The sequence below is a fragment of the Engraulis encrasicolus genome, chromosome 22 (assembly GCF_034702125.1).
Source record: "Engraulis encrasicolus isolate BLACKSEA-1 chromosome 22, IST_EnEncr_1.0, whole genome shotgun sequence".
In the NCBI taxonomy this organism is placed as follows: domain Eukaryota; kingdom Metazoa; phylum Chordata; class Actinopteri; order Clupeiformes; family Engraulidae; genus Engraulis; species Engraulis encrasicolus.
In genome coordinates this window covers 42878492-42895530 of record NC_085878.1, presented here as the reverse complement: position 1 = coordinate 42895530, position 17039 = coordinate 42878492, and the positions used below count along the sequence as shown (strand labels likewise).

Here is a 17039-nt window from a genome sequence, read left to right as displayed (position 1 = left end):
TTCGTTGTGGCTTGGCAAGGGCATGCCAACAAACATAAAGGGCACCCTATGCTGTTTGTTCTTGTAGGTTTTAAAACTAACACTTGGGTGACCGGTCATTGTTTCGTATTTAACCATGAGTAGGCTACTGCTTTGTGTCACCCTTCTGTCACATCAAACGTGGAATGTTACGTCCATCAACCACACAGGAGAAAATGGACATTGTATTGGCATCAGGTAGACTGAAAATGACCAATTCCAGGCAGGGCGCACACATATGAAATGTTTTTGCCTCCAATACTGTTGCGCAGGGAGATGCTTCGCCAACAGGTTAAGATCGTGGGCAACAGACCAATTCTTCAACTCAGACACGATCGCGTGCGTTAGCAGAATAATAAAATATAAATGGTGTAGGCCTACACACTACATAAAATACTGCAGGACAACGAATGACTACGCCCCAGGTCTTGGTTTTAGCACACCAACGAGCGATGACATCGCTTGTAATCAAAATAAATCTTGTTGACGGGCAGGCTTTGCCTACCTGCGCCAGACCCACGTCGACATCGAAGCAGGTTGAGGGGCAACACACCAATTATTCAACTTAACCCTTTGAGGAGCAAGGAATTTCTAGAGGTTCTTCTAGATTTTTTCTGGAACACTCTACAGCTCCCACAGACGTCCGTGTTACAAATCTTGCAAATACATTATGACATCATAATGAGAACTCAAAATTTGGGCAAAATTCTAATCACATATTTGTGATGGTACTCCTCAAAGGGTTAATGTGCCACTGCATGTGCCTATTCTTGCGCAATACTGATGCGTTTCTCCATACCAAAGAGTCGTGATCTCGTGCGTAAACAAAAAACTACGCCAAGTTGACGATGGGCAGGTGAGTATCGTCGCCCCTCAGTACAAAACCTCCACATGACTTTTTAAAGCGCTTCATGTTCTTGATCTTGATGAAATGCGCTATCGTTCTAAAAATTGCAAGTGGAAACACAATGTATCCGTTTTAGTTTCTGAACTTGTACAGTATTTATCCGGCTTGATGTGGAGGAGTCTTTACCTCTGTTCAAATCAAGACTTAAAACTCATCTATTTCAATTAGCCTATTCTTTATGATTATTTAACTCTATTTTGTTTTATTTTATTTTTATTTATTTTCTATATATTTATTTTTTGTTTACAATCTGTTTATCTGTCTTGTTTTATTTTGCCTCTCTCTGTACAGTGTCCTTGAGTTTTTTGAAAGGCGCTTTTAAATAAAATGCATTTTATTATTATTATTATTATAATCAAAAAATACGCTTTGCTGACAGACAGATGAGTATAGTCGCGCCTCAGTACAAAACCTCAACGTGACTTTTTAAAGGACTTCGTGTTCTTGATCTTGATGAAATGCGCTATCGTTCTGCTGCATATGGAAACGCACAATGGATCCATTTAAGTGTCTGAACTTGTATTCATCCGGCTTGATGTGGAGGAGGTGTAAATGTGTTGCCTTGATGTGTTGTTTGAAAACATTTTTCGTTGTCCAGTGATGGGTAACTATGTGTGTTTCCACAACAAACCATCATGGTGACGGGGACGCGTCGGTAAGATGCGCTCTCGTTCCAATGATTGCGCGTCAAATATTCGGTAGTTCTACTGCAATCAGGCAGATGTGCATTCTTTCAAAACATTATCCATGGTAATGAGAAATTACAGCACACATTACCACAACAAACTTTGTCATTTAAAATATATACGGTATTCAACTATTTCTCCATACCAACGCGATGACATCGTGCGTAACCCAAACACATCTTGGTGATGGGCAGGCCGCGGCATCGGAGTGGAATCAAGTTGAGGAATGAAGTGAAATTCGTTGTGGCCATTAAAAAAAACAAAAAAAAAAACAATCATTCGTCCACACCAATAAGCGATGTGCATTCTTTCAAAACATTATCCATGGCAAGAGAAATTACATCACATATTACCACAACAAACTTTGGCATTTAATATATATATATATATATTCTAAATACCAAAGTTTGTGGTGGTAATATGTGAAGTCATATATATATATTCTACTATTTCTCCATACCAACAAGCGATGACATCGTGCGTAACCAAAACAAATGATGGGCATTGGGCAAGCCGGACCCACCAGAATGGAATTAAGTTGAGGAATGCAGTGGAATTCGTTGCGGCGTGGCAAGCCTATGTAGCAGAGTGGCAATTTTAGGGAAATTTACTAAAATAATAATTAGCAATTTTAAACAGCTTGCACGACTACGCCACTGGGGGACTTCCACCACCCAGAGTATTGAAACCAAGGCACCACAGGTCCGTTAAGGAACACAGAGACAGGTTTAAGGGAACAATGATTCTTCTCTTTTAATTATTCAAAAGGGGGTGTCACAAGTACACAATGTTTTAAAATGGAACACAAGACACGGATAAGACACTATTTACAATACATGGAACCGCACTGTGTGCCAATGGCCCACTGATTCTCAAACTCATGTAGTTTCGGGTATTTAAAGTGAACACTTTAGTAGGCTATAAATACACCGCAAACACGTCTAGGTTAATGATAAAACATGCAAGGAAAATACGGCACGCAATTGCACACTGGCACCATAGGCACCTTTACTCTGTGACACAGCAAACAGTCTAGGAAACTACTGGGCGTGAGTTGGCAGACGCTGGACTGGCCCACTTACAAGTGCGGTGCGCACTGACACAAAAAAAAACCCAGAAAATACACACAGGAAAATAAAATAAAACAAAACAGAGAACTCTCACTTTCTCAGATTTACACAAAGTACAAAACTGAAAACAAATGCGACCGACAGACACTCACACACACATACACACTCGAACGCTCACACGCACTAAGACCACTATTACGCACACTGACAATCGCCTAAACAAAACAGCAACCCGCTGGCCTGACAGCCGCGGGTACGGGAGATGGCCAGGCTACCAAGGGAAGCGTCGCGCCATCTTCTCAAGCAGCAACAAGGAAGGGAAGGACACGCACATCACAATTACGGTACCCAAGCACCATGTGGCACAAGACGCCCATAAGCAACGCAATCAGGTTCGCGGCCAGGAGATGCGCCCCAGTCACTGATTACCCCACGCAAACTGGCATATTCAGTGGAGTGCAGATCTACATGCACATACTCCACACCAACACCTGGCGATTATGGCCACTAAGACTTAAAAGTGCCGCCCCGCTGTAGTCGGCAAAATGCCTTTTATAAAGGAAATAAAATGCATATACTTAGTGTGCGTCAGACCACCTGACAACCCCGGCCTGGCTGTGCTTAAAGGCACATGCACCCATGCTACATATACCCCCGCTTTTTCTGTCGTCGACCCGACGACACAAACAATAAAATCAAAAGCTCTGACCATCGACCGAGTTCAGCACCATCTCCCTCACATGCACACTCGCCCACACTCGCGCACTCACCCACACACGCGCACTCACTCCACACACGCGCACCGAAGCGCGCCCCAACACACAGGCGCACCAGCACAGACGCGTGCACTAAAAGGCACCAAAGAAATTAAACACACACAGCACACACACACACATGCATAAACACAAACAATCCAACATGACACAGGGTGGCGTTAATGAAGGTTGGCCGGGCATGGCCGAGCCCGACAGNCCCTCGCTCGAACCTCGCCTCCCCATTCCAGTAGACGAATGTCCTCCTGGGGACCGACGAGGTGAAGGTCTCCCATTCTCCCGCGGCTGAGCTGCCGATGAAGGCTGCTCGCGAGCTGAGTTCCGTGACCAGTCACAATTGCGGGCGAGGTGGCCTGGCTGTTGGCAACGCCAGCACACGATGGAGCCCCCGTGTGGCCCTGGTTGAGGCCTCTGCTCCACCCATTGCGAAAGAAGGTGAATTTTTTCTCCATTGCTTCTCGCCAACGCCTTCAGCTCCGCCCATTCCTTCTGTTCTTGATCCATGATGCACAGCAACTCAAACTAATGAAGGCTCGTCGGCTCACTGCGGCTGATCCAGACAGGTTGCTGTTTCGTTCAGGCAGAATATAGGCGATTTTACGCACACACACACACACATCCATTCAACCACACTCACGCCAGTTACCAAAACCCCCCACCGAGACAACAAATCAAGAGAATCAAACAACCAAAACCCCCGTCTCAGTGTCCTTATCCTGCCGACTACGCCAATTGTAGCAGGGTGGCAATATTAGGGAAATTTACTAAAATAATAATTAGCAATTTTAAACAGCTTGCACGACTACGCCACTGGGGGACTTCCACCACCCAGAGTATTGAAACCAAGGCACCACAGGTCCGTTAAGGAACACAGAGACAGGTTTAAGGGAACAATGATTCTTCTCTTTTAATTATTCAAAAGGGGGTGTCACAAGTACACAATGTTTTAAAATGGAACCCCAGACATGGATAAGACACTATTTACAATACATGGAACCGCACTGTGTGCCAATGGCCCACTGATTCTCAAACTCATGTAGTTTCGGGTATTTAAAGTGAACACTTTAGTAGGCTATAAATACACCGCAAACACGTCTAGGTTAATGATAAAACATGCAAGGAAAATACGGCACGCAATTGCACACTGGCACCATAGGCACCTTTACTCTGTGACACAGCAAACAGTCTAGGAAACTACTGGGCGTGAGTTGGCAGACGCTGGACTGGCCCACTTACAAGTGCGGTGCGCACTGACACAAAAAAAAACCCCAAAAAATACACACAGGAAAATAAAATAAAACAAAACCGAGAACTCTCACTTTCTCAGATTTACACAAAGTACAAAACTGAAAACAAATGCGACCGACAGACACTCACACACACATACACACTCGAACGCTCACACGCACTAAGACCACTATTACGCACACTGACAATCGCCTAAACAAAACAGCAACCCGCTGGCCTGACAGCCGCGGGTACGGGAGATGGCCAGGCTACCAAGGGAAGCGTCGCGCCATCTTCTCAAGCAGCAACAAGGAAGGGAAGGACACGCACATCACAATTACGGTACCCAAGCACCATGTGGCACAAGACGCCCATAAGCAACGCAATCAGGTTCACGGCCAGGAGATGCGCCCCAGTCACGGATTACCCCACACAAACTGGCATATTCAGTGGAGTGCAGATTTACATGCACAAACTCCACACCAACACCTGGCGATTATGGCCACTAAGACTTAAAAGTGCCGCCCTGCTGTAGTCGGCAAAATGCCTTTTATAAGGAAATAAAATGCATATACTTAGTGTGCGTCAGACCACCTGACAACCCCGGCCTGCTGTGCTTAAAGGCACATGCACCCATGCTACACCTACAAATAGCCTCAATGTAGCCTACTTTAAAGGAGAAGTCCACTTTTTTAACATTAAGGCCATTTTCTGAGTGGTCGTCAAAGAACCGAGTTGCAGGTGCCCATAGACGGCCATTCTAAAGCTGGTTGAGATAAAATACAAATCAGCCAAATAACAGAGACTGCGGCAAACATGAAATAAACGGTGATGGGGACTCTAAAACATTGCAGACCACTCAGAAAATGGCCTTAATGTTCAAAAAAGTGGACTTCTCCTTCAAAATGGCACCCTCATGCCGTTTCTTCTTGAGGTTTTTTTTTCTTAACCAACACCTGACCTAGCCTAGGGTTTCTTATCCTTTTAAGGCGACCCTGTACCGACCCGAATGACCCTGCACTTCATCTTGATCCTCATTCCGCAATTGTTTAAAATCCAGTCGGCGTGATAAACCCAGGAACAATACATATCATTGGAAAGCTTAGAACCTGAAGAATATATTTAGCACTACTTTACAGAGGTTTGAACTTGTAAATTGAACATGTATGTGCATTATTATCAATTTATTACACAGTCACCTTTCTTATATATATATATTAGGGGCTTTTAGGCCTTTATTTGATAGGACAGTCTGAGATGGTGACAGGAAGCAAGTGGGACAGTCTGAGATGGTGACAGGAAGCAAGTGGGACAGAGAGACGGTGTGAGATCGGGAAATGACCCCAGCCAGACTCAAAGCGGTGTCCCTGTGGGCATGCAAGCTCAAATGTGGGGGGCACACAATGTCACCTTTCAAATTTGTCCCCCCAAGCACCCCCGTCTGACGTCTCCCTACCTTCCTATGATGAGTGGACAGCCATGAATATGCCTTGGAAAACATGGTCTCAGAATGTTAGAATTCTATTTACGCTCAATGGTTAGAATCCAAGGTTTATGAAAATGTATTCTTTTTTGACCACAATTAAACCATTTTATTGTGGAAAAAAACGACTATGTTTTTTCCCCTCAAGAATTGTGCTGTTGCCTAAACTTCCATAGTTTTCATATGATCAATGGGATTCCACATGATCCCCAGACTCTGCTGATTACATGGGCGCCCGTGGAGTGGCTCTGTGACATTCCTACCCTGAAAGACAAGCCTTAGAAGAGAAGTAGGCAGGTCCTCTTTTATGCTGCTTTGTGTTGGCACATTTGCTTTGAATGACTGCAGCTCTTCTGTGTTACATCCAGGGACAGAGAAACTTCAGATTTGCTTAACAATACCCTTTTTTCTTTTCCTGTACATAGTGTACAGTACCGTACAGTACTGTACAGTAATATCTCTCTAATACTGCCCTAAAGGCATATCCAACCAAGTCAGAAGACTGTAGAACACCTCAAGGGGTAAGCTTTAAAGGGACCATCCAGGCTTCTAGCTCAAAAGGTTCTTATACATGTAGTAAGGTGGACCTTAGTGGATGACCCAAAATAATAATTATTAAGTTGGAATACCTGCAATTACACGACTACACCACTAGGGGATTTTCGCCCCTAGAAATATAAATGGACTAAGGCAAACACAGGTTCTGACACTTCACCCACTTAACCCGCCCTCCCATTGCACATTCTACTTGCACTAACCCAAAACATACATACACATGCACACGCACACACACACACGCACACACACACGTGCACACACACAGTCACACACACTGATAGCTCCCCCCAACACTGTATTGTGACTGCACATTCTACTTGCACTAACTCAAAACGCACACACACACACACACACACACACACACACACACACACACACACACACACACACACACACACACACACACACACACACACACACACACACACACACACTGCACTGACTCAAAAGCTCGTACGCGCACACACACACAGCACTGACTCAAAAGCGCGCACACACACACACACACAATACACACTGCACTGACTCCAAAGCGTACACACACACACACACACACACACACACACACACACACACACACACACACACACACACACACACACACACACACACACACACACACACACACACACACACTACTTCATGCCTGTTACTTGAATGACTGTACTGAAAAGGTACTAACTAGCTGTAAATACTGCACATTACAAATTGCCTACTTTATATGTATTATTATTAAAAAGGCTAATATGTCAGAATTGTCACAATAGAACATAACTGGAATGCACAACACTACCTCTTTTTTATTATAGCCTATGTTCTATATCTGCTGTTGCCCAGTCTTGCACTTTATGTGTCTGTATGGGTATTGTATAGGTACTCTAATGTATGTATATTGTCTATGTCTATATGTCTGTATGGGTATTGTATAGGTACTCTAGGGTAATGTATGTATACTGTCTATGTCTAATTGTCTATGTCCACACCTAGAGATATGTCTGTCTGCATGGGAAAGTAAGACATTTCAATTCTTTGTATGACCAGTACATGTAAAGAAATTGACAATAAAACCAACTTGACTTGACTTGACTTGACTTGATGTGAGGGGAAACAGCTTGCACTTAGCAATAAACAAACCGTGGTAACAGGCAATTCCCAAATAATGCAGTTTCCACCCATGCTTAACCCAGTTTCCACCTACGTTTAACCCAGTCACTGAATAACTATTGGACAGCACACATACTGGGTTATTTTTACACATTGGATTGGGTTAGTATTTTAACCCAGTAAAATGGGTTAACTCAGCAACCCAGTCCAATGGGTAAAAATAACCCAATATGTGTGCAGTCCAAGAATACCCAATTTGGGTTATTTTTAACCCCGTATTTTTTAATGTGTAGTTTTTCCAATCATGGTAGTTGCACTTCTCTGACCTCGTCTAAGCCCTCGCCACCTTGACTAGCAAATGTTCTGTCCAGTATGCTTGAGGCTTTGACATTTAGAGAACTGACGGGAACCGACACTGCAACCACTTTATCTCGCTTGCAATAGCAGCAAATCTATAGGGCCTACATGCACAAAGCTGGCATGTGGTTTGACCTACTTGGCTGTGGATGGGGTTTTCCTTTTAATCTGGCTGCAAGAAAACCTAACCTCTGTGAGGAAAGCAACAATGCCATTCACACAGCTGTTTATTGTCATTTCATTTTAAGTTGGTATCAAATGTGTTAGAAATTCACTACTGCTTGCATCATCATTTGCAGTAAGGGTATCAGAGTAGGGTAAAAAGGAAGCGTACAATATCAGCCCACGCTCATGTGCTCAAAACCACCTGTGCACCATGCCATTCAGTACACACCACACTCACCAAACCATGAGACGTTTCAGGCTATTCATTTCAGATTTATTTTCAATTTATCACAAATGTGAAGTATTTTATACAGGATAGACCACTGTTGGCCAGACAGCACTGTGCACATTTCACTACATCAGAGCTTCCCATTATTATATTATCTCATGCTTTCAGTCACATGCAAAACAGTTCATAAGTGCACATGGTGGTGGGTGTCGCTCACTGACTAACAGTTTCCTGAAAAAAAAACACCACAAGTGTGACTTTTTGAAGAAAACATGCATGACACATTGTGACTGTGAAGCCACAACAGCACACTGTCATCATGACTGGAGTGGCATTTACAAAGTAGGCCTATAGGCCTACACTGTAGCCTACCTATCCAGACATACAGTATTATATTATATTATATTATATTATATTGTATTATATTATATTATATTATATTATATTATATTATATTGTATTATATTATATTATATTATATTATATTATATTATATTATATTATGAACAGTGTGAATACAAAATATACTGTATATAGATGCACAAATTAATCGGTAAAATGGCCTAGTTCACAGATAGAAGATATAATGTGTATAAACTATAGATCTATGGGGATTTATCATTAAAATGGCACAGTTAATTTATACCTGCAGAAAGCTGTTCTCTGTTTGTCTTTCCAAAAATGGATTAATTAAAATAAGAAAACTGTTTATCAGGAAAAGCACAGTTGAGAGATAGGGGAAGGTGTGCTGTGCACTCTGTATAGCCCCTCCTTCACAGTCTTGCAACATCAGAGCTAAACCTCACAGCAGCTGTTGAGATTCTGAATGGTATGCAGACAGCAGATGGGATGTTTCTACACTTGAAGCACATCAGCATACTAACTTCGGTAAGACAAAATGAATGTCTTCATATTGTAGAATTCTAGAAAAACACAGATATTCTGTTTTAGATTATCTAAAGGAGTCCCAAGAACCTGCTGTATAGGTTGTAGTAAGACATACAACAGAAGGACTGTGTGGGACATACAATTGGACAAGATGTTTAATGAAGTTTAATGTGGTGTTGGTTCTGGTGGTGATCTGATGTTACAGTATATTGTGGGGCAGTGATGTGTTTGGTAGAATGCTTTATTTTACCAGAGCTGTGTGTGTTGTGTTATCTTTCTCTGTGTGTGTGTGTGGGTTGGTGATGTTGAGGTGGGGATGGCGCAAATGTGAGGAGAGTAGGGCTGTCCTAAACGATTATTTTTCTCCCGATTAATCTATCAACTATTTTTTTCCCGAATAGTCGATTAGTCAAACCATTAATTTTTCAAGTACTCTAGCACTTTAATCTTCAAGGAAATTGGGAATAAAAGAAAGCAAACGTTCAAATTAGGTCCCTGAGCTCACAATGAGCTTTAAATCATGATAGTCGCTTATTTACTCCGAGATACAGCGTCCAATTGATACGTGCTGGGCAATTTTAGGTTTCAATAAAGTAAGAAAGCATTAGTTAAGTAAGTAAAAAAGCATTGAATTAAATTAAACGATTAGTCGACTATGAAAATTCTGGTCGACTAATTTTTGTAGTCGATTAGTCACGATTAGTCGATTAATCGTCCCAGCCCTAGAGGAGAGTGGGTTGTGGAGTCGTGAGATGGGGGTGGGGGGGGGTTATCCATGAAGGATGTGTATACCTGAACGCCTGTCTAGATTCTCATTCATGTTTTCTAAAGAGTTTAGCAGTAACCAATTGGATGTTTTCTTTGAACTTGAAGGCATTTCGCTCCTCATCCAAGGAGCATTATCAGATCTGCCAGGGAATGGTTTAAACTTAATCTATTTCTCTAGAACCCTTTGATAAAGAAGTCACATGCTCTGAGAGAGTCGAGTATATTAACTCCAAACCATTCCCTATATCTCAGCAGAACTCATTATACTCCTTGGATCAGGAACGGATCGTCTGCCAGCTCAAAGAAGTCCAGTTGCTTACAGATAAACTCTGTGGACAACTTTGTTGCTTAACTGTCGACATGTCTAACTGTACCTGCTATTCTCTCCTCTAGTCATGCAGGAGAACATCAGCTCCAACGCAACAATTCCAGTTGAAACTCAGGTCAGCACTGGAGTACTGGCACTGTGCTTTATCATTGGAATCCCTGGCAACATAGCGGTAGTGGTGATGATTCTCCGCAACTTCAAGAAGGACAACTTCACCCTGAGATTGATGCTGAATCTGGCGGCCTCTGATATCCTGTGCTTGTCCACTCTGCCATGGTTAATCTGCAACTTGCTCACCAATTGGCAAATGACTCATTCAATTTGCAAACTACTCGTTTTGATGGTGTATATTAGTCTAGTCAACAGTGTGATGACAGTGAGTCTGATGAGTGTCCATCGCTACTTTGCTGTTCTTCACCCATACCTTTGGAACAAACTGGGGAGGAGAGGCGAGATCGTGCTGATCTTATCACTGTGGATACTAGCTTGCATCTTGTCCTCCCCAACCCTCGTGACTTTTGTGGTAAAGGTGAAACACGGAAAGTACGAGTGTGATCCACAATTCAGCTCGGATGGACAGAGAGCTGGAATTCGCTTCTGTGAGACACTTTTTGGGTTTGTTATTCCTTTTAGCATTCTTGTCGTGTATTACAGCTCCCTCCACAAGAAAGTCAACGAGACGGCCTTCTTTACCAGCAAGAGACTCACCAAGCTGGTCCGTAACATCATAGTCACATTTTTTGTCTTCTGGATTCCGTTTCATGTAATGAATGTAATTGATATGTTGGCCATTTCTCTGAAGTCATCCCATCCAGATGCATCAGCAAAGCTGACTGACTTCTACAATTCAGCTGAGGATATTGTCATCAGCTTTGCCTTCATCAACAGCTGTGTGAACCCTTTTCTGTATGCCTTTGCATCTAAAAGTCTTCGCCATGGCATAGATGAAGACACAGATGTAGCTGATAATGGTTTGCAAAATACCAGTGTGGCTGTTACTTTGTGACTTCTTGCCATCAGTCTGGCTAGCAGATACGATCTCTCTGCACTGTGCAACTGCCTGCATCATTTCAGTGTCCTGCATCAGAATTCTCTGTAGTGTGTTTCATGTTCTTATTGTGTCATTTCATACAGCTGATCAGGAACTGCTGTGTTACATCTAGCCTGAAAAGACGACTGATTTTGAAGCCGAAGTTGAAGTTGAAATATTTATATTAATTTGTGCCTATGAATATAAAACCCATTACGATAATTATTTAAAAAATATTACTGAATAATCAATAATATAACTCTTAAATCATATTGAATTGTCATCTCAATTTTTGAATTGTCATCTCAAATTTTGTGCAAAGCTCTTGAAAAAGCATGACGTTTTCACATTTTGCAAGTGAGAGTCATAGAGGTCTTACTTCATATTGAAATGTCAAGCCCAATATCCCATCACAAGGACTTTATAACCATTGTGATGATAAGACACTATCCATGGACCTCTGCCTTTCCCATTTAGAGATCCACCCCTTGCATTTCTTAAAACCACAATTCTGTACAAGGACATGCCTATGGTCATTGGTCACCATTGACCATACCTCTGTCAAAGCCATCTTGCTTCATTGTCAATGTCAATGCAAGGACGCTCCAAGCTCTTCATGTCAGGCTTTTGTTTACCCAAATTCTATGAACTGGTTCTGGCTCTGGTCAAGGCCTCTTTTGACAAGCTGATTGATTGATTGTTCCGTCATGCAACATTCCTATGTAGAATATTTTAGTGCAGCTGTGTGAAACTAATGTTTATATACATTAACAAATGTTTATAAATGAGTGGGGAATGCTATGTTAATATTTTATATTTATCAAACATTTTTAAAAAATGATTGTAAATGAATAAACATTCTCTGTTAATAGGTTTGTAAAATCTTGAACATATTATTTGTAGATATTTTATGAAGCATTAATAAAATGTAGTTAATAATAAGAAACTTTTGTTAATGTTTTGTTAATCATTTTGTTAATCATAGAGTGTTACCATATTTATTGTACATATAGTATGTGGTTTGAAGTACTTTCTCTGCTTCATTTTTTGTGTTCTTGCTACATTAAACAGGGTTGACAGCCAGGCTAACAACATGATGAGCAGCAAAGGAGTTTACATTTTGCAATTATGTCATATGAATTTAGTGATGATGTTTGATGTTTGGTGTGTCACGGCTCGAGGGTGCCAGGTTGTCAGTGTAGGGTTCCACCTGGACACTAGGGGGCACTGGGCACTGATTCTGTTTTCTCTCAGGTGCAGCAACTGATTAGATTACCTTTATTATGCTGGCCCTCAAAAAGGGGGGGGGGGGTTGGGGGGAGGTGTAACAGATTCTAAGGACTCGACAGCACTGACAGGGTCCCTGGAAGGATGCTGATAATATAATTTGTCATTTTGGGGGCCCAAAATTTGAATCTTTCATGGGGCCCAAATGTTTTAGCGGTGCCCCTGACTATACCACTATGACAGTGCACAGGGCCATTGCCATTCTGGTAACAGCTCATTTACAACAGGGGTGGTGTCTTAAAGGGTTAATTATTGAGAGGCCACAGGATCTTACTCCTTTTTCTTGTTCTCAACATGATCTGCCTTTACAACACTATGTTGCAACTGTTAAAACACCCACTTCCTTACATTGTAAAAAGGGAAGGTCAGTGTGTGAATTGATGATAACCCGATATCAACATGAACAAATGAATATTCTTATTCTTTGTTCATAGGGAGAGGGCACCTTTTCCCAAAAAGGGCTTAGGCTAAAATGGGTTAACCTTTAGGATAGTGTGAGAGAGACAGGAAGTGAGCGTGGAAAGAGAGCAAGCCAGTGCCACGGCAGGGCCATTGTTCTGTATATTTCCTGTGCCTTTAGTGATGTTGGCTTTGATTATGTCCTTGATTGTAAGTCGCTTTGGTTAAAAAGTGTCTGACAAATGTAATGTAAGCCTAATGTGTAAAAAAGTAATGTTTTCAATCACAAGTATTCAGCTCCTGTACAGTAGGCCCATGGTAGCCAGGCCACACCTCGACATGCACGATAAAAGGTTTATTTGACAACGCATGCCCGACTCTCCAACATGATCGCATTTTCGACAATAGTTGATATGGACATCCCCTGCACGAGTGGAATGCCAGCTTTGACAGGGTTTCCGCCACATTCATTTCAGCGTGGCGGGCCGCCATGCCTTCGCTATGCCCCGCCACCCCTCGGAAAACTTCGGAGTCCTGTCAGGGTTCTAGCAAGCGCAAACTTGCGTTGGGCTACGGCAGTTACGCTATGATTTTGGACCGCTTACAGAGTAACGGCGTCCTGTCTGTATTTATTTGTACAATAAAGACAGATCAATGTCAGTGGGCTATCGCCCTTCTGCCAAACTTGACACTTTTCCGTGGATTTTTGACGGTTTTTAGTCATCTCTGTGAGCTCTGCGTTAGATTTCAGCGATATCTCTCAGCGCTATACAGGGTCGGAAATGGCACCTTGGGTGGCACGCGACGGCATGAGTTATGACCAAAAGTAGCCTATAATTTGTGTTTGCTACAAGCCATCACTGTAAAACTAGTTCACAATTAAAAGCAAATAGAAAGGAAATATGCCGCTTTTTATTGAGCTAGGCCTACTGCGTAAAGTTCCTTGATCTGCCATCATGTTACGTGCGCTAAGAAACATCATCCAAATCTGACCGAGAGAACTGTTAACCTTGCGTGCCCACTTCGGGTAGTTCCAAATGTCGAAGTTGTTATAAGCTTAAGCTCTCTGCGTGGCTAAGCAGTGATACTCCTGATTTATTATAAAATAAAAAGGGAGAACCGCAACAAACGCGTTCAAAGTTTAAGGGTCGGAAATGGCACCTTGGGTGGCACGAGACGGCATGAGTTATGTCCAAAAGTAGCCTATAATTTGTGTTTGCTAAAAGCCATCACTGTAAAACTAGTTCACAATTAAAAGCAAAGAACTATTTGATTTCCTCCATTTACTTAAGACCTGATGTAAAGCAGGAGGAATTTTCTACCAAAGACAGGAAATATGCCGCTTTTTAGCCATTGATCTACTGCGTAAAGTTCCTTGATCTGCCATCATGTTACGTGTGCTAAGAAACATAATCCAATTCTGACCGAGAGAACTGTTTACGATGCGTGCCCACTTCGGATTGTTCCAAATGTCGAAGTTGTTCTCTGCGTCGCTAAGCAGTGATAGTCTTGGGTTATTAAAAGGGGGGACCCGCAACAAACGACACATTGCGTTCAAAGTTTAAAGAAAGAAAAATCAGCGTGCTGCCACAGCGTTTAGGCTACGTTAAATGATAATAGGCTACATATGTGGGTCTTGATATGACAAAATGATGTCCATATGCTTCATCATCTTTGAAAATAACCGTTCAGTAAAACGTGTTCACTCGTTCCGACTGTCCTGCTTAATTCTGTTATAGCTTCTGCAGTGCAGACACGTGTCATCCAAAAATCCTATTATTCCCCCTTGTGTCCGTGCACAAAGCAAAACGCTGTGTCTCTCAAAATCTGTTGTTTATTTAACATAAAATAACGGTATCCTTGCACGTCCTTCCAGCGGTCTAGTAAAGTTTTTGACTTTCGGCGTTCCTCTCGCTGTTATCCACATGCGTTTTAAATTAACCCTTGAAGCGCCGCGGCAACAGGGACTGTAGACTTCAGTAGCTATTGAATTGGGCTTTTGGGCTGAACATCTACCATTGAAAACACTGAAATATGAGAGATATAATACATTTTCACAGTCAACATGCAACATTTAAATGTAGGCCTGAAATAACTGGCTATGGTGTGCTTTTGATTAGGCTAGCCTATGTTAAATATCCAAATAGCCTATCCATTCATATTTTTCATTCATCTTATTTTGTGCCTTTTTGTTTCATTAAACAACATTTGTAGGCCTCGTTAAAACTGTTGTAGGCCTACTGCAATATAAAGAAACCTGCTGTTTCAGTGCAGTAGCATATGCCTGCATTATTATGAGCAGTAGGCTATTAGTGTGTTTTTGTAGGTGTGAATGCAGTTATTTACGGGAAACTGTGATACGGTTACACTCCTAGGGAAAAAATGTTTTTACAGAAGGCACAGTCTTTGCATCTCCGGTTACATTATTAAGGAGAGAGTTTGGGTCCTTGGCAGCAGCCAGATCAACTGTAAGACTATTATAACACATTGGTGTGATACATCATTGGTTCCCAACCTGGGGGCCGGGCCCCCAGGGGGTCTCCTTGGTTGGCGGGGTCCTGCCACCGCGCCTTCAAGAAAATCCTGGGGGAAACCCTGNTTGATGAGCATGGTTGAAGTGAACCCCACTACAGCACAGCTGATTTTCAGTGGTGGAATGGCTTCAGCCTTAAGTTTAAGCTCCCATTAATTGAAACTCGGCTTTGTCACGCAAGCGTGCTAAATTCAGTGCTAATGATGGAATGGTCCCCAGTAGAGGTAAGCAGAGATATGGATAACGTCTGGGTTACAGCTGTAACCTCGGTTCCCCGAGTAGGGATCAGACCTATAACTTATGGGACTTGATCGATCGCCAGATGATCCAATCGAAGTTCAGTATACAATCACGCCGAATGGCAGATGGAAGCATCAGTCTACGGCCCGCCTTCTGGCGCGCCTATAATATTCCTGACGCCCATCTTTCTGTCTCGTTTTCACTGAGCCCTTCAGCAGCGACACAAAGTGCAGACAAAGTCATTTAGTTTAACCCTTTAAGCGCCACACTTTATTTTTCAAAAAAGCTGAATATTGGCATGATAAATTCAAATGACTGTGGCTTGACAGTGGTAACAGATAGAGCTTGACTGTCAATTAGACAAATATTGGGGAAGACCCCAAGATTATTTTGGGAGTAAATATGCAAACCTAATTTGCATGTTCTGACGTCATATGGTGGCGGCCATTTTGAATTTTCAATAATTTTTGGAAAATATTGATACTTTTCAATAAATTATTGAATTTATTTAGCAATATTTGACATTCCATTACTATCACATAGTGCACATACACTATGGTCAAGGAAATAAGTAGTTTTAGGCAGAATATATATAGTATATATTGTAATATTGCAATAATATAATGCAATAATATTGAAATATATAATGCAACAATTACTACTTTTGCCTGGAGGGCCGAACATGTTTGTATCTGTAACCTGTACCTTTTTAGCTTGTGAAACTTTCACAGAAAGGGTCAGCACACATATTCAATTCATATTTAGGCCTATTTTTACATAATAGCCTACTATGGGCTATAGGCAGTAAAATGGTTGATCATGGCACAGTCTAGCTCAGTGACTTCTACAGTTTGTCACTTACATTTCACAAAACTAATGGGCAAACTGTCAACATAATGGGTATGAAATCATAAGTATTATGTCCATAGTATTGTGTCCAACGTAATTAGGCTACGTTATAGCCTGACACCTGAAGCCGATCAGGAACA

The 17039-nt window shown here is 42.0% G+C and overlaps 1 protein-coding gene across 1 annotated transcript; it reads left to right on the top strand.

The window, feature by feature from the left end:
• Positions 1 to 10628: 10628 nt before the first annotated feature.
• Positions 10629 to 11622, top strand: LOC134439249 (leukotriene B4 receptor 1-like). Its single transcript, XM_063189147.1, has one exon. It carries the CDS (start codon positions 10629 to 10631, stop codon positions 11565 to 11567), a length of 939 nt encoding a protein of 312 aa, XP_063045217.1. The 3' UTR covers positions 11568 to 11622.
• The last annotated feature ends 5417 nt before the right edge of the window (positions 11623 to 17039 follow it).

What these genes read in the sequence shown, in the direction of transcription:
- LOC134439249 (XM_063189147.1), top strand. Translation starts at nt 10,629, where the DNA reads ATGCAGGAGAACATCAGCTCCAACGCAACAATTCCAGTTGAAACTCAG.